The 22,946-nt window shown below is 29.7% G+C and overlaps 1 protein-coding gene across 5 annotated transcripts; it reads right to left on the bottom strand.

The window, feature by feature from the left end:
* Window positions 1-3,048: 3,048 nt before the first annotated feature.
* LOC143350305 (putative choline-phosphate cytidylyltransferase) lies at window positions 3,049-21,602 on the bottom strand. Of its 5 annotated transcripts, XR_013081081.1 has the most exons (11): window positions 21,288-21,602; window positions 20,468-20,612; window positions 19,640-19,747; window positions 19,172-19,280; window positions 18,952-19,068; window positions 18,687-18,838; window positions 18,390-18,611; window positions 18,154-18,321; window positions 17,704-17,825; window positions 14,991-15,139; window positions 12,054-13,546 (listed from the first exon to the last, which is right to left on the bottom strand). XR_013081081.1 is itself a non-coding variant. In XM_076782324.1 (10 exons), the coding sequence occupies exons 2-10, from the start codon at window positions 20,576-20,578 to the stop codon at window positions 3,528-3,530; spliced, it is 1,212 nt and encodes a 403-aa protein (XP_076638439.1). In that variant the 5' UTR covers window positions 20,579-20,612; window positions 21,288-21,599; the 3' UTR covers window positions 3,049-3,527. The 5 variants fall into 5 exon arrangements, 4 of the variants coding, with proteins under 4 accessions (XP_076638439.1, XP_076638442.1, XP_076638440.1 ...); XM_076782324.1 differs by lacking the exons at window positions 12,054-13,546; window positions 14,991-15,139 and adding an exon at window positions 3,049-3,630 and having other exon boundaries at window positions 21,288-21,599; XM_076782325.1 differs by lacking the exon at window positions 14,991-15,139 and having other exon boundaries at window positions 12,056-13,546.
* Between the last annotated feature and the right edge of the window lie 1,344 nt (window positions 21,603-22,946).

Genomic DNA, 22,946 nt, shown 5'->3' with positions numbered 1-22,946 from the left:
TATATTGTTGAAAAAATTATATAAAATTGAGTAGCATAAGTCACCATATTGGCTGCATTGCAACTGAAACATTTGGCAACATTGACATTGACAAATCTTGCAAGGGGACTTCGCGTAATACAGATCATCAATTTGGTTCAAATTTTATACACAGTTAGTGCACATAATGAATAATATTATAGTAAACGCATACATCTCACTATACAATATTTTTCAAGAATATCATGTTTAAAGTTTTTATATGTTCCGTGTACAGACGATATAAGATATGTGCAAAAAATGACTACATAAAAAATTAACACACCGGTAGCATTTCCGACTACCACCTCAAATACACGAGTTCGGATATCCACTATAGATCAACGATTTTTTTTTTGTTCGTATAAATACATATTTTTACCGCATTTCATTGTTTCTTTCATATAATTGCTCAATTAAATCAATAATATGTTACGTGCAAAGCTGACCGGTCACTAAACTGAAGTACAGTAAGCTTTTAATATAATTTTGGTAAAGTTTTATGATTATTATTAGTAATGTATTATGTATTTAACCATATTTCCATATAGCGTATGAAGTTGATTGTATTTTAGGCACAAGTAACATTTTTACGATAAATTGAATAATATGTAACAGATATACATTTATAAATCATCGATCATTGATCCGAGGGGAAAGATCTGGACTCGCATCCCCGAAGGTGGTATACATATACTTAAGTTGTCTGAAATGCTACCGGTGTATTGAATTTTTGTGTAGTCGTTTTTTGTACATATCTATATATTTTGTGCATACGAAAAGTATAAAAACTTTAAACGTAATTTTTTCGAAAAATATGGGATAGTGAAATCTATGCATTTATTACGTTATTACTCATTATGAGTACTGTCTCCTTGTTAGTCACATTTCTATAGTAAATAATTTTAATTTTTGCAACAGTACAAAATTTATGAACGATTACTTGATAATAACAGCTATACATTGAAAAAAAAAAGAAATTTTTAATGTAATGATGTAATACTTAATAGAAGTTGAGGGTACTATAGAAATTATACTTTGTATTTGTACAAAGTAAAACTAATGAAATTTCATCAATAGTTTATTATTACAGTTCTAAAAGTAAATTAATGTGTTTACATTACAAATATATGTTGTTGACAATGCAATAAATTCTTTAGAAATAGAGTATTAATACCTCATACTAAAAGAAAAATACATGTACTAAAAGAACATAAATACATAAACTATATTTTACAGTGATCTTTAAATACCTTAAAATACATTGCTTATGTTTAATATACAATGTAAGATCTCACTGAACCTCTATTAGTTTTAATCTTTTAATTATACAAATAAAATGGAACGCGCAAGTTAATTATTACATTTGTGTTTGTATTTAAGTAGACATGATTTCTGATATTAATATGGATATACGAACATTTTTCTTTAAAAATATATAATTTAATATTGCATTATAAAAAAGATCTAATCTTAAAAGAAAACTTAAAGTTACATACATTTATTTTGTCATTCGTAAAACTGTGCGTATCCAACCATTATGAGATGTAGATGTTCAAACATATTGCAAGTACTATACTTATTGCGCATTATAAAACGTTATTAATTTATGCATCAGTTACTTTGAGGAATAAACATTAACATATTTTCAAAAGTTCTTTCATACTTTAAACAAATATGTACTACATGTATTTAAATTAAAGGCATAGGACTCGGGCACCATTGGTACATTTTAAGAAACAGAAGGTTATTAATTTATACAAACATACACTTTGTCTTATAAACATCTATATTCGTTCAACTTCAGATTTATATCTGAAACTCATCTAACACATGTTCGCCTGGAACTATACATTATTAACAAAGTAATTATGTATCAAAAGTAAAGAATAAATAATATTTTTATCATACATTTTATCTGTACGCATCAAAACAGATGGTTGGAAAATAAATAATATGTTGAATATACATATATCGCAACAGAAATATTTTTTAAACGATTAATTATAAGGTAACTTGTATAAAATATTATATAAAATTCGTAAGAAAGTAATTGAAAATTGAGGCTATTGATGGAAAGAAAGCACATAAGTTTATGTGTCCTTTTTCCAAAAACCGTCTAAATTGATTCAGTATATATATATATGTATAATATACCGAGGACACATTACTTTTCTATTGTTTATATTAGTTAGATTCTGTTTTTTGTGACTTTAAATACGACTCGCGTCGTGTTGTCGTGCAATATTCTTTTCTGAAAGAGGCATTCACATAAATGAAATAGTGGATCCATAAAGAAAGAAACTAATTTAGGAAAAAAATGATCTTTAGATCAGTTTGAATTTTTTTTATTACAAAATATTGTAAAAACAGAGTGTCACAAGGAATTTGACAGTGACTAACAAGAATTTATTTATTTCTTTTGGAAATTCAATTGAAAAACTATTTAGCGCACATTCCTTACCAGCTACTAGTATGTATAAAGAACAAACCTAAAACAAATATGTTCTCATTATAAATAAATCAGAAAATAAATAGAATGAATATTTGTCAACACTTTCTTAAAAATAATGAAAAGAGTTATTTGGTATGTGTTAAATTTTTACTAGATTGACATAGAGGAGTTCAAAATATTGATACCTTTGAAGAAAGAAGAACAAAGCACGAGAACAACCTTAATAAAGTAATTAATAAAATCTCACTTAAATTCTTTTTCATAAAGAAAATCACTATTGTTAGCATAAATCTTTAGACTATTTGAATAATTCTAACTAAAATGTAAAAAAAAACATTAAAATAGGAAGAAAGAAGTAATAATGTTGACAAAAGATGATGAATAATTTTATGTAACTTATTGGAGGTAAGTAACAAAAATGATATACTCCAATTTATAGAAAAATACGTAAAAGAACTAAGTTTTTTTGTTAATTTTTTGAATAATTTTGTATTTTTTATTTAAACAATATATAAAAAAATGTGTAACTGAATAAATAAACAAAATTATATTTAATTAAATAAATTGAAAAAAACTTTTTAAAATAATTTTATCCTATTTATAAAAAAAGGACACATAAAACAATTTTGTTAAACTTACAAAAAAATCACATCATCTTTAAATAGTGGCCTCTGTTTTGAAAGCGTTTAAAAATATGTAATAAACTATCATTTGTAACATAAAAACTTAGTAAGAATACAATGAATGGTAATGAAAAATTCTTGAAAGAAAATGTAACAAATATATAAAACAATCTATCTGATTTCTGTTTGTAATCGTACATATTAATAATACATATTCTATTCTGTGTATAATAATCCATAATCGAATCGAATTTTTACTACAGGTAATTTTTTGTTGTGTATAATATGAAATCATGTCATACAAAGACTATCAAGCATTGTATTATAATTCATATCAGCAGATTACATGGCTGTATGAAAATATCTATAAACATTCTTGATGAAATTACACAATATATTTGGTCAGAATACTATTCTGGGAAAATGGCTTATCACTTAGATTGCAAATTTTCCTCTTCATCGTCGCTATAGTCATCGCTTAAATAGTAATTATTCTGTGAAAATTCGAAACGGCCAGTCTTTTTTGGAGGTGGACTGTAACATAATACCAATACATTAATTACACACATATTTACGTTAACACGCAATAGATATACATTTTCACATTTTACATTTGCGTTCTATTTAAATAAAGATTTTTATGATAATACTGTACGATATGTAAGTTAGATTTTGGGGCAATAAGAATAGTATTGTTAAGATACATTGATATCGGTTATACAGAAAAAATGAGAACAAATTCGCACAGAATAGAAAATTTTAAAGCATATATACCGATGATTATCGAAGTTGTCGCGTGATCGTGAGATCGCGTTAACGACAGCGCCTAAAGTCGTGCGATTTTGTGACATTACAATACTTCATCATATGCATATATTACCGCTCAAAAATTTGAGTATGTTTTATCACAAGAAAGTTTTTGTTAAAATTTGGAACTACAAGAGGGTCAGGATTTTCTTTCTTACTTTGACTTTAATTCATTAGGTATCTTAAATAATACAACATGCGAATGTAAGGGTACGCTTCATAATTTTTTTTTCTTTCATACATATACAAGGTGTTCGGCCACCCCTGGGAAAAATTTTAATGGGAGATTCTAGAGGCCAAAATAGCGCGAAAATCAAGAATACCAATTTGTTGATTGAAACTTCGTTAAAAAGTTATTAACGTTTAAAGTTCCGCCTGTAGAACGGCAATCTGCGTACAGTTGCGTGCATGCGATAGTGATTCTCACTCAGCACAAGAAACTCTACTTACTGACTCATTAACAGCCTTACTATTTTTTGAGTGAGAACCACTATCGCGTGTTACGCAGCTATTCGCAGATTGACGTTCTACAGGCGCAACTTTAAACGTTAATAACTTTTTAATAAAGCTTCAATCAACAAATTGGTACTCTTGATTTTCGTTTTATTTTGGCCTCTAGAATCTCCCATTAAAATTTTTCCCAAAGGTGGCCGAACACTCTGTATATTTCACAAATCTTTGTCATTCTAATTATCAATTTCTCCAATATTTCTTTTTGAATGTATTTGCAACTATTCTGCAATAGTTCTTAGAGATGTTTCTTAAACCTCAGATTCTGATTTCGGATTCTCTTATTTAATTCGTCGTATAAAGCTCGATGGAGTTCAAATCTGACGATTGTGGTGCCCGTACCATTATTTTCAGGTACTCCTTCCTCCCCCTTTTCCTTTAAATAGTTTTTACACAACATCGATGTGCGTTTTAGATCGTTATCTTGTAAAATGAAATTGTTGCCAATGAGTCGAGGTCTGAATGGTATCATGTGTTTTAGAATCCTTCTTTGTTTAAAAATCTATTCGATTTTTATCAATTCTCCAATTCTATCAAAAGAAAAATATCCCCAAACTAAGACAGATTTTCCACCTTTTTTAACTGTAGATATGACACATTGGGGGAGTCAAACGTTTGTTAGAACCGAACACTTGGATTTTTGACCGCGCAAAGTATATTTCTCCACATTTTAAACTTTTAACTTTGTTTTGGGCTCTTAATAGCAGTTTATAAACGGCGTTTCACTATGCTTACAGATATTGAATTTTCTCTTGGTGTATCTTTTGCACAAATTTCTGTTGGCGTAAACCTTTGATTCATTTTAGAAACTAATCGAATACGCAAATCCCATGATTTGCTTCTCACTTTTGGGTGTTCAGATCGTTTTTTTGTTTGTAAACTATCACAAAACACTGAACAGCATGACGCGATAATTTTAATTTTTTCACAATTTGTTGAATTGATATTTTTTCTTTTCGAAGTGTAATAACAACGCTTCTAATTTTTATTTTTACAAAGAAAACTCACGACCTGGACGGAGGATTTTTAAACAAGAATGGACTAAAAATATTGAGGCCGATGAGTATAAACAAATTCAAAAATATTAGGTGTTTACGGTTGTCTATTTTTATACAAAATACTTTAAAAAATAAATATATTGAAATTGTCAGATTGACTTCGTTCCTTTTACAAACTGTAGATTTTGATGAAATAAGTAAAAACAGTTTATGCGATAATGCTCCGAGATTAATGATTTAATTAAATAATTAGTTAAATAATTAAGCATCGTGGAGCATTATCGTATAAACTTTTTTTATGTGTTTCATCAAAATCTGTAGTTTGCAAAAGGAACGAAGACTTATTTATCTTTAAAAGCATTTTTTTATAAATCATAAACTCTTAATAATTTAGAATTTGTTTATATTCATCGGACTCAATATTTTTAGTCCATTTCTTCTTTAAAAATCGCTCGTCAAAAAGTAGCTTTAAAATAGAATAAAATCACGAAAGAAATGTATATCAATTTTTAAGATGGTCATCGTAAAAAGGAGATTTGAATCTTTAAATTAACGATAGTTTTAGTTGCGTGACATATTTTTAAATTTTTGGGAAGTCCTTTGAATTTGGAACATTTTTTAGGCTAAACTCATTTTCGCGTTATAACTCGCTTTCTATCGTGAAAATATCTTTCAGGAAATCCAATGTAGGGATACGAAAATAGGGGATTCAACCTTTAAAGTGACCCAAAGATGATTATTGTACGGTTCCTTTTCACGAAGTTACAATTATCCAAATGTTAACAACGTTTCAGCCAAGTGTCCTAATATTTATGACTGGTAGCATGTGGTCTGATATTATGGTGGTAAAATGGCACGCCTTGCCTGTTTACCAATTCTGGGCGTTTTACAGTGATGGTTAACTTCGGTTCTTTTAACCAAGCATAATGTCTTTTCGAATTGATAGTTTTAGGTAGCTCGTAATATATGACACCCTTCTAATCCCGCCAGATGGACAGCAGAACTTTCTTCGAATAAAGCTCAGTTCTGGTAACAGGTAAACGGCCCTTCCGTCGAATTGACCAGGTTGGTTTGTGTCCTACGTTGTTATAAAGAATCCAAGTTTCGTTTCCAGTGACCAATTTTTTTAAAAAAGGTTCCCTTCCATTTCAGTGAAGAAACAAATCGTACATAGGCACTCGATTCAACAAGTTACGAAGTATTTTGCATATCCAAATTTAATCAAATGATTATAAACTGTTGTTCACTAAATATCGACCGTATTTGCGATCCCACGAATGGTGTATCGGTGGTTTGCATCCACTAAACATTTGGTAGCATCCGCATTCGTGATGTATGAGTCGGCCATTACGTTCTCGATCTTCTACATTTAATCATCTGAACCAGTTACGGATGGTTTTAACTGTCACAAGATTATCGTTAACAGTTTCTTCAACACTTTTGCCTTTTTTAAAGCAGTGGAACATTCCATGTTGCGAATACTATCTCAAGTTTTCCATACTCCAAAATGTACAGAAATCGGACAAAATACTTTGGAAATGAGAAAATACGCCGTTTGAAAGCTGAGAGATAACCGAATGTTCTGATTTATAAGACAACCTAATATTTTATAAATTTTAGAGGGTAGAAGGAAAACGATTAAGGAAAATACAATGAAAATACAAGACCTTCGAGTTACCGATTTTAATGAAAATTTGTTTACTGATCAATTTGGCCTTTCTATTTATAAAGATATAGCAAAAATATTCATACTCTATAAAATAAAAATGCAAAAATATTGCATAGAAACTACGCACTTAGGGACTTTTTCACAGCTATTTACAACGATCCAAAATTAAAAACCTTAATAGCCGCATATACTAATATAATCAGGCAGCTTTCTCTATTTTTTAAGATCTGAAACTTTCTAAACTTTGTCAATTTTCATGCAATACCTCACTTTTGCCCAAAATTGTGCTTTTTTTACAAATACTTGTGTTTCTTGAAAACTAAGGGCGATAGAGTAATTCCGTTTACGGATCTGTATTTGGAACGAGGAATTCTAACCCATATAGTGGATATTGTAGAACAAAAAAAGGAAATTTAATTTGTTGGACAGTATCATCGTCATGAATCATTCTTGAAAAACTTTCAGAAAATGTCTCGTCAATGATTTTTGGGTAAGTTCCGTTCGTTTTCACAGAGTCCTTTTACAAAAAGGCATCCCTGGCCTTCCCCAATCCGTGGCCAGATTCCAAGGACAGTATTCCTATTCTTTCAGTAATGTAACGTCGGACTTCTTGCCTCTAACACATTTTACCATACTTTAAACAATCATAGCCAAAACACTCACTACCTGCATAACATGGATTTACATAGTTTTCGTCAAGGCCTCGTTCATACCTCTACCCAGTCATAAATTCTCCGAAAGCGAAATAATGTCGGGTTATCTGTCTTTAAAATATTTTTATGGGGGTATTCTAGTCCAGAACATTAAAAAAATCGATAATTTGTAATTTCATTTTCTGAAGATATATCGCCTTCGGAAATATTTCTATCGATGAATATTGCTGGATTCGCAAAATTAATAAAGTTGGTAAGAAATAGAAAAAAATTGTAGAAGGAAACGTAAAATAGTATGCAAACGCACTTTTCTTTTTAAATGGAATCGCATATGATTTTTTACTCGTTTTTTCCATAGAATATTCTGTGTGAAAAAGTATTAAATAAAATAATTTATTTTTTATATTTTTATATAAAAATTATTTATTTAACTTTTTATTTATTAAAACTAAAAACATTTTCCAATATTTTTATTTTGTTACGACTTCTTTCAATTTAAATATGAAAATGACGGGCGATTTGTACATTAAATTTACAATTTTCAATATTAGTGTACAATGTTTAAAAAATTAATATTTCTGAGACATCTCATACCAATTATAAATCTAGCGATTAATAAGATTTATTTAGTTACTGACTGCTTATCACCTCAGTAAATTAAAATTTGAGGTATCAGAAATGTGATATCTCACGAATTATTAATGGTTTTAAGCATTATATACTAATACTTTTTTAAGCAGAACATCCCATGGAAAAAACGATTAAAGAACATGTAATTTCATTTTTTAAAAGATATATATCCATTTTTTCAAAATTCAGTTGAGTTTCCTCCCCTGAAGATATGTAATTTAACATAACACATGATAACTTGCACTAATGTGTAAGCAAAAAAATAAATTTTCTTTGGCACCAATTTGTAATTTGACTACTATACACTGCGGAGCATAATTATAGCACCACTAACATTTTTAACATTTCCGACCTGTAAGGAAATGATTTGAAAAATCCAATTATATGGTATGAAAAATCATTGTAAACAATGGATTTTAGGTAAAATTCATTGAAGTTGTCTACTTATATGTCCAGATGTAATCGATAAACGTTTGGCGATGGGTGCAAAACAATAGCACCAATTCATTTTTAATGCGCTTCAAAGGCGCCTGTTGGAATTTGTTTAGTAAACGCAAGAATTCTTAATTAATTAATACAATGCCACGTGGTAGTTACCTTAATGAACAAGAGCAAGGTGCAATTTTAGCGTACAGAGAGCAAGAAATGGAGATACGTGAAATCGCACGTGAACTCGGGCAATCTCATAAAGATGTACTAAATTTTTTACCTGATCTTACTACCAAGGAACCTTCGCGAATGGTCCGGCTTCGATTTTGATGAAACTTCGTACACTTATAAAGCAGCCAAAAATAATCCACACGTATTTTTTTTGAGCTGCGGTAATTCGAGTTTAAGGGGTGAAACCACCCCTTGAAGTTTTGGCTCGAAACGGCTATCTCGAAAACGGAAAGACATACGAAAAAATTGTTAATAGGCGAGATTAATGGTTTCTTATGTACAATAACATGGTGTTAAAGAATTTAACAAAATACAATTTGTTTATAACAAACAAAAATTTATTAACTTAATATTTCATTTTATTGAAATTTTCGTAATGACAAAAAATGACGAGCATTTTATTCCAAATCCATTGGTATGAAACATTTTAAAATTGCCTCTTATAGTTTTGCAGATATTGATGATTTACATCTTGCACGTACATCCACTATGGTAGTAGCCGTTCTAGCTTTGATTTTAATGAAGCACTGTAGGCTTGCACTTAATTATACAGTAACAAGTAACAAGTAACAATAACAGTAACAAGTTTCTTAACAGCAATGAAAAGATTAATTGTTTTTATTTCCCACCTATGACATCGTGGCAAAGGTGGAGCGATTTATAAATTATAAATACATACAGTGTGTATAGCAATTACTCTATGTAGTTTCGATAATGGTGGTACTCGTCGAAAACATATTTGAAACATAAAGATTTCTTACACCATGCGCATTTAATTATTGCCACATCACCACAAATATGGCATCTTGGTTCATTTTTAACAGAAGCGCAGTACTCAACAGGATTCTGGAATGCATTTGGTTTTTCATCTATACAGGGTATTCGGCCACTTCTAGGAAAAATTTTAATGGGAGATTCTAGAGGCCAAAATAAGACGGAAATCAAGAACACTAATTTGTTGATGGAGGCTTCATTAAAAAGTTAACAAAATTAAATTAAAAAATTTCAAATCATTCTGAAAAAATTATTTTTGGTTGCGGGGCTCAATTACAATCATTTTTGGTGGATACACATACCCTTGAAATCCTACCCACTTTCGAGATAAAAACTCGAGTAGGTACTGAAATTTTTAGACGAAATTAAAAAATTTCAAATCATACTAAAAAAATTATATTTAATTACAGGGGTCAATTACAATCATTTTTGGTTATTAGACATACCCCAGAAATCCTACGCATTTTCGAGAAAAAAATTGTTTACCGGAAATCTAATGTGTGGCCAGAAACGCTTCCCTGAAATTTCATACATATCTTTAAAACGTCATAACTTCTGAACGGATTGAAGGATTTTAATGTTTCAAAAACCAATCAACGCGTATTTTAGTAGAGGATATGTAGAAATTCTAAAAATATTGGAAAAGTTGCTCCTTGATCCCGTAAAATGTGAAAAACCCCATAAAAGTGGCCCAATTTTTAAACGGCCATAACTCCTACAATAGTAAAGGTATCTCATTGAAATTTTTTTCTAAAGCAGAGCCCATGGGTACCTACAAAAAAGTATTAGACAATTTTTCTATAGGTTGTCAAACAAAATTATTAAAAATTAAAAACGAATTTTTAAGAAAAATCGACGGGGGGTAGGTGCCTAAATCTTTTAGTGAAAAAAAAAGATTCCAAATCGTTCTGGAAAAATTATTTTCGGTTGCTGAGGTCAATTACAATCATTTTTGGTAAATAGACATACCCTCAAATTCTTAGCCACTTTGGAGAAAAAAATTCGAGAATGTGTGAAATTTTTCGACAAAATTAAAAAATTTCAAATCGTTCTGGAAAAATTATTTTCGGTTACGGGGGTCAATTACGATAATTTTTGGTGAATAAATCTACTCGCGAAATTCTACCCAATTTCTAAAAAAAAATTCAGTACGGGCGAAACTTTAAACATTAATAACTTTTTAACGAAGCCTCCCTCAACAAATTACTATTCTTGATTTTCGTCTTATATTGACCTCTAGAATCTCCCATTAAAATTTTTCCTAGAAGTGGCCGAATTCCCTGTATAGATGAAAAACCAAATGCATTCCAGAATCCTATTGAGTACTGCTATTTTGTTAAAAATGATACAAGATGCCACATTTGTGGTGACGTGGCAATAATTAAATGCGCATGGTGTAAGAAATCTTTATGTTTCAAATATGTTTTCGACGAGTACCACTATTATCGAAACTACATAGAGTAATTGCTATACACACTGTATGTATTTATAATTTATAAATCGCTCCACCTTTGCCACGATGTCATAGGTGGGTAATAAAAACAATTAATCTTTTCATTGCTGTTAAGAAACTTGTTACTGTTATTGTTACTTGTTACTTGTTACTGTATAATTAAGTGCAAGCCTACAGTGCTTCATTAAAATCAAAGCTAGAACGGCTACTACCATAGTGGATGTACGCGCAAGATGTAAATCATCAATATCTGCAAAACTATAAGAGGCAATTTTAAAATGTTTCATACCAATGGATTTGGAATAAAATGCTCGTCATTTTTTGTCATTACGAAAATTTCAATAAAATGAAATATTAAGTTAATAAATTTTTGTTTGTTATAAACAAATTGTATTTTGTTAAATTCTTTAACACCATGTTATTGTACATAAGAAACCATTAATCTCGCCTATTAACAATTTTTTCGTATGTCTTTCCGTTTTCGAGATAGCCGTTTCGAGCCGAAACTTCAAGGGGTGGTTTCACCCCTTAAACTCAAGTTACCGTAGCTAAAAAAAAAGTGGATTATTTTTGGCTGCTTTATAAGTGTACGAAGTTTCATCAAAATCGAAGCCGGACCATTCGCGAAGGTTCCTTGGTAGTAGCCTTTAAACTACTGAATAATAACTATGAAAACGTTCTAATAGGAGTGAAATAGTATAATAAATTTATTAACACGTTCGCTACCACCATTCAGTTAGAAAACCGTCTGTCACGGACTACGTTATATTTGTAATTATCGTATTCAATGTAGTGCATGTTCCTAATTATGTACAAATAAAACATATTTAATAGGCCAATTGAATATTTTCAAGATATTGTAATATTCCACGTAACGTGACAATGGTCGACAGTTTATATACCATTTATTTATAGATATGTAAAATCGACAATCATTGCTGTCGCACGTATGTAACGTTGGTTTCTTACAAAAATTGCTGCGTCACAAATATGCGTCACGTGGTGGTGAACGTGTTAAGGTTGTTTGAATATCATATTATCATATCTTGACCTCACTTATTACGCCACGAGGATAACAATACGTAATCCCGTTTAAAGAAATATTGATGATCTTGAAATTTCAAAAAATACGATCTACAGAAATTTAGTTGCTTATAATATTTGCCCTTTTCAAACAAGTAACGTTTTCCTCTGACATTTTTTCTTATCTTTATTCTTAATAATGATGTTTAGGTGTTTTGCATCTCATAACTCAACCTGTATAGAGTAGATTAAATAGTAACAAAGAAAGGAAAAGGTGAAAAAAAAGTAAAGACAAAAGTACAGTAATGAAAGAAATGCACAGAAAGGAAAGAAAACAAGGTAGATACAAAGAGTAGTGAGATAATTGTGAGAAAGAGGAGGAAGGAAACTGAAGAAAAATCAGGAGGAACAAAATGGTAAAATATATAAGTTAGAGGAAAAAATTGAGGGAGATAGATACAATAAAGAGGGAAATAAAAAAAATGGAAACATGGTAAAAGATGCAGAAACAAGAACAAGATGAGGATGGGAAAAGAAGAATGACAAAGATAAATAGTGAAGACATAAAGACAAAGTAAAAGTTAGAAGAATGTATAAGAAGTTGGAAATAAAAAAGAAAGAGAAATTACAGAATGGAGACGAAGAAAAAGGTGGAATGAATGGGCGAGATAGAAAAGAGCAAGAAATAAGAAAGTAAAGGAGAGAAAAGATACAAAGCAAGAGCATACTTGTTTATGAAGGTGTCAATGTGATAAGCAACTTTTAGGTTAGTAACAAGAGACGAACCTTTAGCGTGGCATAAGGCATGATGTAAGGCGAAAGGCAAGCGAACGGTAGAAACGAATAGGGGTGCGCATCTAGGGGAAAGTTACATCTAAAAGGGATCAAATAAACCTATGTACAGTGTGATACCGAAACAGATAATCCCACGTTGGTATCACATTCTACTCTTCTTAAAGATAAAAAAAAAAGGTCATATAAACATAAGGCAGACAACTTTTTCTTTCTGAGATATAAACCCGTTTTGTTTATGATAGAGTATTTTAAGAATGCTTAAAATTTATTTAAAGAAATAACTGAAAATGATGTTTTTTGCAACGATACACGTCTGATAGCGACATTCTAGACTGTCGAAGACGTTCTCCAACTCCGAGGAAAGGTCTCTCGATAGAAATGTCGAGCTTCTGCGGTGTTCCCGTTAGCTCGTCCAAATATGAAATGAATATCTGCTCACTCGATATTAGAATAAGCCATCCTGATAACACTGCCTTACCTATGAAACGTTTAAACACAGACTCATTTATTACGATATATACTATCGTCAATGTCGAAATGGCATGCTTCTACAACATTATTAACTCCTAACAGAAAAAAAATGTCGACAGTGCTAGTAATTCTACGCGTGATAGCTATTCATGAAAAATTTAGATATAAACAAGATGTATTTATATATCAGAAAGGAAGAGTTTCCAGATTTATGTTTATATGACCTTTTTTTTATCTTTAGGAAGAAGAACAAACCATAAGTTTCGGTATTGCCGTTTATATATACTGGGTATTTTTTTACCACTGATAAATAAATATTTTAGGGAGTGATTCTGAAGATCAAAATAAAACAAAAATAAAGAAATTACGTTTGAGGCTTTGTGTTAGAAGTATTAACTTCTGTTAACAATACAAAAAAGCTAATATTTCTTTCATTCTTTTTTACTGTTGTAACACTTAAAACGTGATTCGGAAATCTTATGTAGTTTTCTAAAAATTTGTTTGATTACGATACTTGCTTTGTAAATCAAAAAATCAAAATGTCTCGAATGCAATTTCATCGTTCTTGATTTTCGTTCTACTTTAGCTTGTAAAATCATCTCCTAAAATATTTAAAACCAATAGGTAAACACCTTATATACAGAGTATTTCCAATTTTTTAAGCCTATCTATGGGAGCACAATTTACAGATGAAACTAAGAAAAAAATGTTATATAAAGTTTGTTTGTAAACATTTTATTAGAAAGTTATATGTAAGTATTGTACACAGCTTGAAAATATGTGCGTAACACTGTATTCTGCATTAACTCTTTGGGGCATGCTGGGATTAAAAGTGTCCCACCTTTTTGATGCACCGCAATGCATAGTGAGACATTTTTAGTTCTGCCTCGAAATATTGCAATAGCTGCATGCACGAGCATAGGTTTATATTTCGTCTTATTTACATAAAGCAGTTGGTAATATCTTCAACAAATGTTACAAATGTATTCATCACTTGTGTTGGCAACATTCAACATATCAATTGTTGCAAGCAAAAGGTTTATTGTGACAACTATTACTATTTTTTTTTTATGTTTTTACATTATGTAATACCTTTATTAATAAAAATATACCAATTTTGTTTAATTTAAAATGCAATAAAATTTCTATGCAACATGGGTCTACTTTATTATCTGACATCCTGTGCCGCAAAGAGTTAATGGATGAAAAGTTATTTATTTATACATTGCACCTATTCTGAGGGATTTCTCTACAAAAATTTTGAGATTACAAAATAAGAAACACCCTGATATAATATGTGGCACCTACTCCAATGGTGGGCCAGAAACAAAAAAAAACAATGAAAAAAGTTCATATAAACATGTGTTCTATTTAACCTTAATTCCAAATTATTTTTGCACTGCAGTAATGTATAGCTGCTTACTTTTATAGGTAGTGCTTATAATGATTACCTTCGATCCAAATGCAAATCTGCAGTCATCCTGCCACAGAATTTTGTACTATTTCAGGTATTTTCTCAAATTCTCAAAAATAAAAATCTAGCGGATTTAAATTTGGTGCCCAAGGAGGTCAAGTAATAGGTCCTCCACGATCTATTCATCTATTAAAAAATCGTTCGTTCAAGAACTGTCTCGTCGCTTAACTGAAATATGGCAGTGCATCATCATGCATAAACCATATACGACAAACATTATCTAAAGAAATATCTTTGAATAACTGAAGAAATTGACAAAACACTGACCTGCTAATTTTTCATTAAGAAAAACAAACAATTATCTAACATTATATTCAAACAATTTAGTAGAATCAGTAATATTAGCTTAATTTGTGGTTACAAATATGTTTATAATTTGGGAACAAGATCATATAAGATATAGGTTTATATGAACATTTTTCAATGTTTTTATGTTCCTTACCCATCACTAAAGTACCATTCTTCCACGAGAAGAAGGCACAGTGTGTTTACATCCCCACTCCTGTTGCAGTCCGCTGACTCACAGGTATTGGTCAAAAACGGTGACGAAGGTCGGTGACAACCAATCAGCGGACTGCAGCAAGAGTGGGGATATAAACACGCTGTGCCTTCTTCTCGTGGAAGGACGACAGATACATGTTATGAAACACCCTGTACATACTTCAGCTACTAATGGCAATTCTTTTAAAGTAACGAAATTGTGGTTAAGACTTTACGACAGTTGTTAATTACTAAAAATACACGAGAAACTGATATTTCGTTTATTTTTTTCTTTATTGGAAAAGATAGAGAAAAAAATTTATTCAACTTTTCTATGATAAATTTAATTCTCTTTAAAATTTATTAAAAAAATTTTGTTAAATATAGGAAATCCAAAAAACTACGAAAAGTAACGCATTATTCATGGACTAATTTTACTCTCAATTAAACCACATCTCGAAACGAGAATGTATATTTTAAATATAAAGTTTTATTAAAATCCAATCAGACATTCAGACGCTAATGTGTTACAAAATACACACACATACAGTGGCAACCAGATACTTATATACGAGGCATATTTTAATTTTCAGTCTCATATGTTTTTTTAGAAGAAAATTGAAAAGTTTTTGACATTGTTTTCAAACAACCTTGCTCTTGCCCTACAAAATACCAAAAAAGTTTTCTTTCATTTCATGAAAGAATTCTCTAAATGAATAATAACTTCATTGCTAATTTGTAAAACAAAGTTATTATTCTCTGAAAATCTAATTTCAGTATCTTTTCAATCACCATAGGAAAATTATTGTTTCAAAATTTGTCTTGATTATGATATCATTTTTATCATTTGGAAAGTGAAAAAGCCACAAATACAATTTCGTCATTCTTGATTTTCGTCTTATTTTGGCATGTAAAATCACCACTTAAACTATTTGTAATGCATACTTCCCTATGCATATGTGTATATGTATGCACCGCAAATAATTCCTAAAGTATGCATTCTACAAAAAATGTTTTTATATCAAAATTACACAGTATCGAACAGATCACCGTGCAATGCTCAAACGGTTCTTAAAAATAACTTATCCAACCAAGAGACCTTAACATCTCGTAAACGGACAGGTTAAAAAAACTGTTTGAGCAACATAAGTTCTCTTCATTACCGTATAATTTTTATAAAAAATAATTTTTTGTAGAATGCATACTTTAGGAGTTCTCGAGGCGAATAAATTACGTGACTCACTCCGTATATACAGGATGTTCCCGAATAACATATACTATAAGCGAGCAGGAGGTAATTCCTTATGGAAAAATAAGAAAAATAAAAATAATAAAATTTTATTGGTTTTGTTTCTCTTATTTTTCTATAAGGAATCACCTCTCGCCCGTTTGTACATGTTATTCGGGAACACTCTATATGTATAATGTAAACAATATACGGGGCGGGTGGAAAATCGTAGTACAACCGGCTGAGAGGTAATTTTACGTAAAAAAATAGGAGATAAATTTGGTATTCAATGTTTTTATAAAAGGCTTTGTTTTTGAGAAAATCAAATTTAAAGTTTATTACTTTATAAGTACTGTTGGTAATGTCTTTCTCGTTGCTGCATACATGACTGTGCAGGACGAATTAAAGATAACTGAACGGATTATCATTTTTTAGTTTTACCTCCGCAAACTTCCAAAGTGAATAACATATCAACATACTCTTAATTAAAATACCTTGCCATAACTTGATAATTTGCAATAAACAAAACAAAATGGACTGTTACACAGTCTGATGAAACTATCTAGGTATTTCCTACAGTATCTTATCATTATTTATGTTTGTAAATACTAACACTGATAAAGACAGTCAGTAATAGAATACACGATAAGTAAATCGCATTGCGTAGTTAAGTAAATTTCAAATTCAATTTTCTTGAAAACGAAGCCTTGAATGAAAAAATTGTATGCTACATTTTTTTCGTATTTTTTTTACATAGAATTATTCTCTACTCGGTTGTACTAAGCTTTCCCAGCCATCCTATACATTATTGCAATATTTATATTTATACATCGAATAAATTGTATACCAACGCTTAAAATTAATCTAACGAATTTAACAACTTGGGGATTATATACTAACATAACATGCTGTAAACGGGTGGTATGAGGTATTGAAGGTTTTCATATAGAAGCAGTACAAAATGTAAAATTAATTGATGTACCTTATCTGATCTTCATCATTATTGCTGCTATTACTGCCATTTGGGCTGCCATCTCTTTTTGGACTTGCAGGAGGAGATAGTGCTTGCATCAATCGTCCTTTACTCTCATTCCAAATTGTCGACTGTGAATACAAAAAAGGAGAAATTTATAACCTTTTTCAACTGTCATAATAAATATACAATATAATAATGTAGTCACATATTTTCATCTATAAATAAAGAATCATAATTTTAAGCTACTTATTGTGAATAATTATTTATAATTCTAAATCTATTTCATAAAAAAAAGTCCGATAATTACTGATTCAGATTGAAAAGAGTAACTAATTATCAGTTAAATGTTATATGGTTAATTTTGTAGTTTAATGTATATTTTGTAATGCAACATTGAATAAAAATAATTAAAAGAAAAAAACTACCATCACCACTTCCCCTATAAATATTACCTACCAATCTGCCCTCTCTACCAAATAGTAGCAGAAAGGCATCGATAAAATCTCGAGATTTTTCTTCCCATTTGCTGATCATATCCATACGTTTTTCACCTATGTTCTCCATAACACGTTTACCTTTATCTTTTAAATCGTCGAATTTATTTTGTAACCGAAATTTCTTTTCCTACAATTAAGAATTACTTTACATGAAATGTTATAATTATATATTACGTTTATGTAACATGAACTTACACTGAGAAATGAAACATTAAGTTCTTTGGCACTATAACCTCGTGCAAGATTTCTCCTTACATAAATATCATAATCTTTCACTATTCTGGCTACAATATCTGATGTAGATACTCCTTCTGTTCTCTGTGTGGCAACAAACATACCCTTAGATTTTAGTAAAGCATAAACGTCTGTGCTATTATCTGTCATATAGGGTATGTCATCGTGAGCTACAAAGTCAATCTATAAAAAAAGTATTAACCTGATCAAAATCCATAAACGTATATTCAATAATAATAATTATATAGTTAATTTCACCTTATGTTTTATAAGAAATTCATCATCCAATTCCCAAGGTGCATCTCTAACCACTTCATCTACATATCGACAATGTCTTACTGCATCATACCTTTCAATGTCTGTCATGACAGTTCTTCCTTTCTTACTATGTGTTAATTCATCATTACAAACTGCAATGTTATACAAATTATGAATATCATACCAGATATATAGTATTATTTTTTCAATATTACATAATTCTTAATTTAGTACATGCAAAAAAATTAATATTTATTTTTTGTACCTCCCACAATCAGGTATACATTAGGAAAAATATTTTTTGCTTGTAAGAGTTGCCGTGCATGTCCTTGATGAAAGAGATCATAAATACCATCTGCATATACTCTGACTTTCCTAGGAGCTAAACAAACATTATATTGCTTCTCAATATTTTACATAAAATTTTATAATTTTGTATTTTTATTTAATATAAAAATATTGGATCGATTTTCATTTAAACTTACCTTTGCCACTTTTTGCCACTTTTAATGTGATACGAACACTGTAATCACACGCATTCCTTTCAGCAAATGCTTCTGGATCATCGCTAAAGGGAGCTTCTTTACAAATCGACTGAAATGAATTAATTAAAATAAAAATAGAATAATAAAGATTACAATTTGGAATATATAAGGTTATGCAAATACAAATTATAACTGTAAAAAATTAATAACTATAAACATTTGTTTAGAAACATTGTCCCAATTTTGAAGTAGTCCCAACTGGATTATATAACAATTTGTTTAAAAAAAGAACAATGATTAATTTATACATTTCCAGTTGACTGCATTTCGAATATAACACAAGTGGAATATTTCAATCTACTTTTAAAACTAAAATAAAATAATTTAAATTTAATTGTACATTACATTTAATAGAATTAAAATTATCAAAAAAAAAAAAAAAAAAAAAAAAAGAAAAATAAAACTCACTGGAAGTTCTTTGTGGAAAACAGAAATTTCACTACTATATTTTTTCAGTGAAACTTGACCTGAGTTATTATTTGAAGTCCTGTTGGTCCCCCAAGTCATTGTCACCAACTGTTAACGTTATTAAAGAATGTATTTTATAAACAATGCTAATTGTTTCGCATGACAAACTTTTGCTGCATCAAATCTCAATAAACCTTCTTTCACAATCCAAAATTATTTTTCTTTCAATAAAATTGCCTTCTTTTAAATATTTTTTACTCCAGTTATATCACAGAGCACAATATGCTTCGGACCTTATATTAATGTAACTACTTTAAAATATTCCAACAAGACTATTTAAAGAACAAAGTATCTGTAGTATTATATCAATGTAGATATGCCGATGATCTTACATCACGTCATACCAGTATCATTAAAACTACTTTCCACATATTGGTTATAACATTATAGACATATAATCTCTAAATGATTACAAATCAGTTTTTGACCTTACAACATGATCTGTACGTAAACTTTAATTGTTTGGTGCGATAGATTCATAAATAAAACTAATTTACACAATAACATTGTATATAAAAGTATTATATTACTAACGTATTTAAATATTAAATGTAATAACAGATATATTTATATTATTTCAAACAAAATATCAAGTAAATAGCAAATACTTATCAAAGACTAAATTATATTTTTTATTTTGCAAATACCTTTAAATTATAATCAAAATTCTTTGTGCAAAACATTAAATTATAATGTTTCGTAATATTAACAAATCATTGAATAACAAATAAAAATAAAAATAAATTTTAAATGTACAATAAAACTCACAGGATAAATCTGCGATTCTTCTGTAGAGCAAGATGCATCCTGTCCATTTTGAACATTTGAATATGATGTAGAATTCAACATAGTTTCTTCTCTAGCACGCTTTCTAGACATTTTCTATTGTGTCAATGTCAGATCCATATAAATCCTGTTAAATAAAATATATAATTAGTTTATTTTATCAGTACCAAATCTATTATGTATGCAACATTTTGATCGCACAGGTACCATATAAAAATTTTGAATGTTGCAACAAACGTAATATAACGAAATTATATCATAAAATGAAATAGATCTAAACCATGGATAATATTATTTAAATTAGTTTTAAAGATATTATTTTTATTTGAATTGCTCCTAGACTTGTTATTCTATATATTAAAGTTAATAACCTACACATAAAATAATAAAGATTTATCTAGGTTTCCTACGTTATTTCAACGTTAATAACAACTGGCATTAGTATAGCTCTGTGCTTATCGTTATGGTTACATTTTTTTGTAAACGAAGTTATGGTTAGTGATATTATACGTAATTGTTTAATGAAATATCGTAGACATATGTTTACCCTGTGCAAACTATTAACATGTCGCAAAATATTGTCTAAAGTTAAAAAAAGAATAATACACAAAACAAAATGTAACATAACAGTGTAAATCTCAAATACAATACCTGCATCGTGATAATAATTTAATGATACAACGAACGTGCAGGACTAAGTAACTTGTTGACCCGGCTTTCGATAGATTGCTGTCATGTGTACCATGTATTGTCATATGTATTATTTTCAAATTTTATAAATACCCAATTTAACTAAACGAACCTTTTGACGCCCTAATTTCGTTACGCACAACTACCACTACGTCGACAAGTAATAGGATATAACGAAAAAGCGAAGAGTTCCGTTAGAAGTGTTGTTAAACTCAGAGTTCGATAGATTTTTTAGAACTTATTTTAAAACACGATTTATGAAACACCAGTATTCTCAAAATATAATAAAAAAATTTGACGTTTTAAATTAGTGTTACATATTATTTAACAGCTGACCCAGCAGACGCCCGTCACAGCACTTATCATGGATGGTAGATATTCCGCACACTGAATGCGATTCAACTTACATCCAGGGCCGAATAACAAAACTCTAAACCCCTGATAGTAAACTATAAAGTAGTACGCTGCATACTTATGTATGCGCGTTTAAAGATACAGGAATACGGAAATTACGAATGAGGGCAAGAAGCCGTACCAATACCTTTATTTAAATCTAGTTTTGTTTTCGCAAGTACTGAAAATAAAACCAGAGAAATACTACGCTCTAAATTTTTTCCACGAAAATTCTTCTCCTTTTCGTCTTTATTAGGAGGATAAATGTCATATAATGAACTTATAAATACTGAATTTTCCCTAAACTAGCCGTTACACGCGGTACTGATTTATTATATTTAAGTAGTATTTAAAAATATAAATTATTTCTCAATAGCAGGAATATATTTTATAAATCATAACATAGAACATTAATATCAGTACTTCATCGTGGCTTATAAACGTTACTTTTCATTAAATTACAACATTGAATAGAAAATTATCGAAATTTTTTAGAGATAAGATTATCGTAATAAATAAGTGACATCAGCGCGAAAAAATGATCTTTTGAAATTACCGCGTAAAAAGAAAAGAAAATGGATACAATATGAAACGTGCTCTAACATACGTTTTTAGAATGACCGTTAATGCCGTGTGTACTTCTTAACCACCAGGGAAAGTAATTTAACAATTACAAATGGAATATTACACGATCGAATAATAGTCAATTCCACACAATAGATTATGTCACTTCTTTTGTATAAGAAGCGCTTTAAATACTGAGTGTATATGCATACTAAGGTATTTACAATAGAATGACCGCCAGATAAGAAAGAGGGGGATAGTGATGACGTAATATCGGATGATCGAAAACGTCACATACATGTAATATCACATGCGCACGTTTACGCATTCAATTAGCAAATCATAATTCATGATATAATTACTTCCTTTAACGTGTATCCGTACGAGAAAATAAAATAATTAATATTTGTTTATATTAAAAATTTCAAAATTAATTCTAAAAAACAATTTGAAGAAAATATAAATTTGAATAACAAATAATAGCGAGCATGATTGATATTATCATACCATACATAGTTTATTATTACACATATTATACGAAATTAATTGATGGAAATTTCCACGCACGCTGCAATAAATTTCGCGACTAGTCGCATTTTGGCCACGTTTGCTTTATTGTCATGTCAGTAAAATTGTTTATTCAAATCACGGTATTAAAATAACCAACCACGCACAATTTGAGATAATATACTGTGTATGCGCTATTCTTTTATTTTAAAGTAAAATACGAATTTGCTACACAGTAATGGTAAGTTCACGATTTTAAGTAAAAGTAATCATAAATATAATCATTATCGTAATATGCAATACTACA

Source organism: Colletes latitarsis, chromosome 14 (genome assembly GCF_051014445.1).
Source record: "Colletes latitarsis isolate SP2378_abdomen chromosome 14, iyColLati1, whole genome shotgun sequence".
Classification (NCBI taxonomy): domain Eukaryota; kingdom Metazoa; phylum Arthropoda; class Insecta; order Hymenoptera; family Colletidae; genus Colletes; species Colletes latitarsis.
Note: the sequence above shows the minus strand (reverse complement) of the source record. Positions and strands in the feature narration are given on the sequence as shown.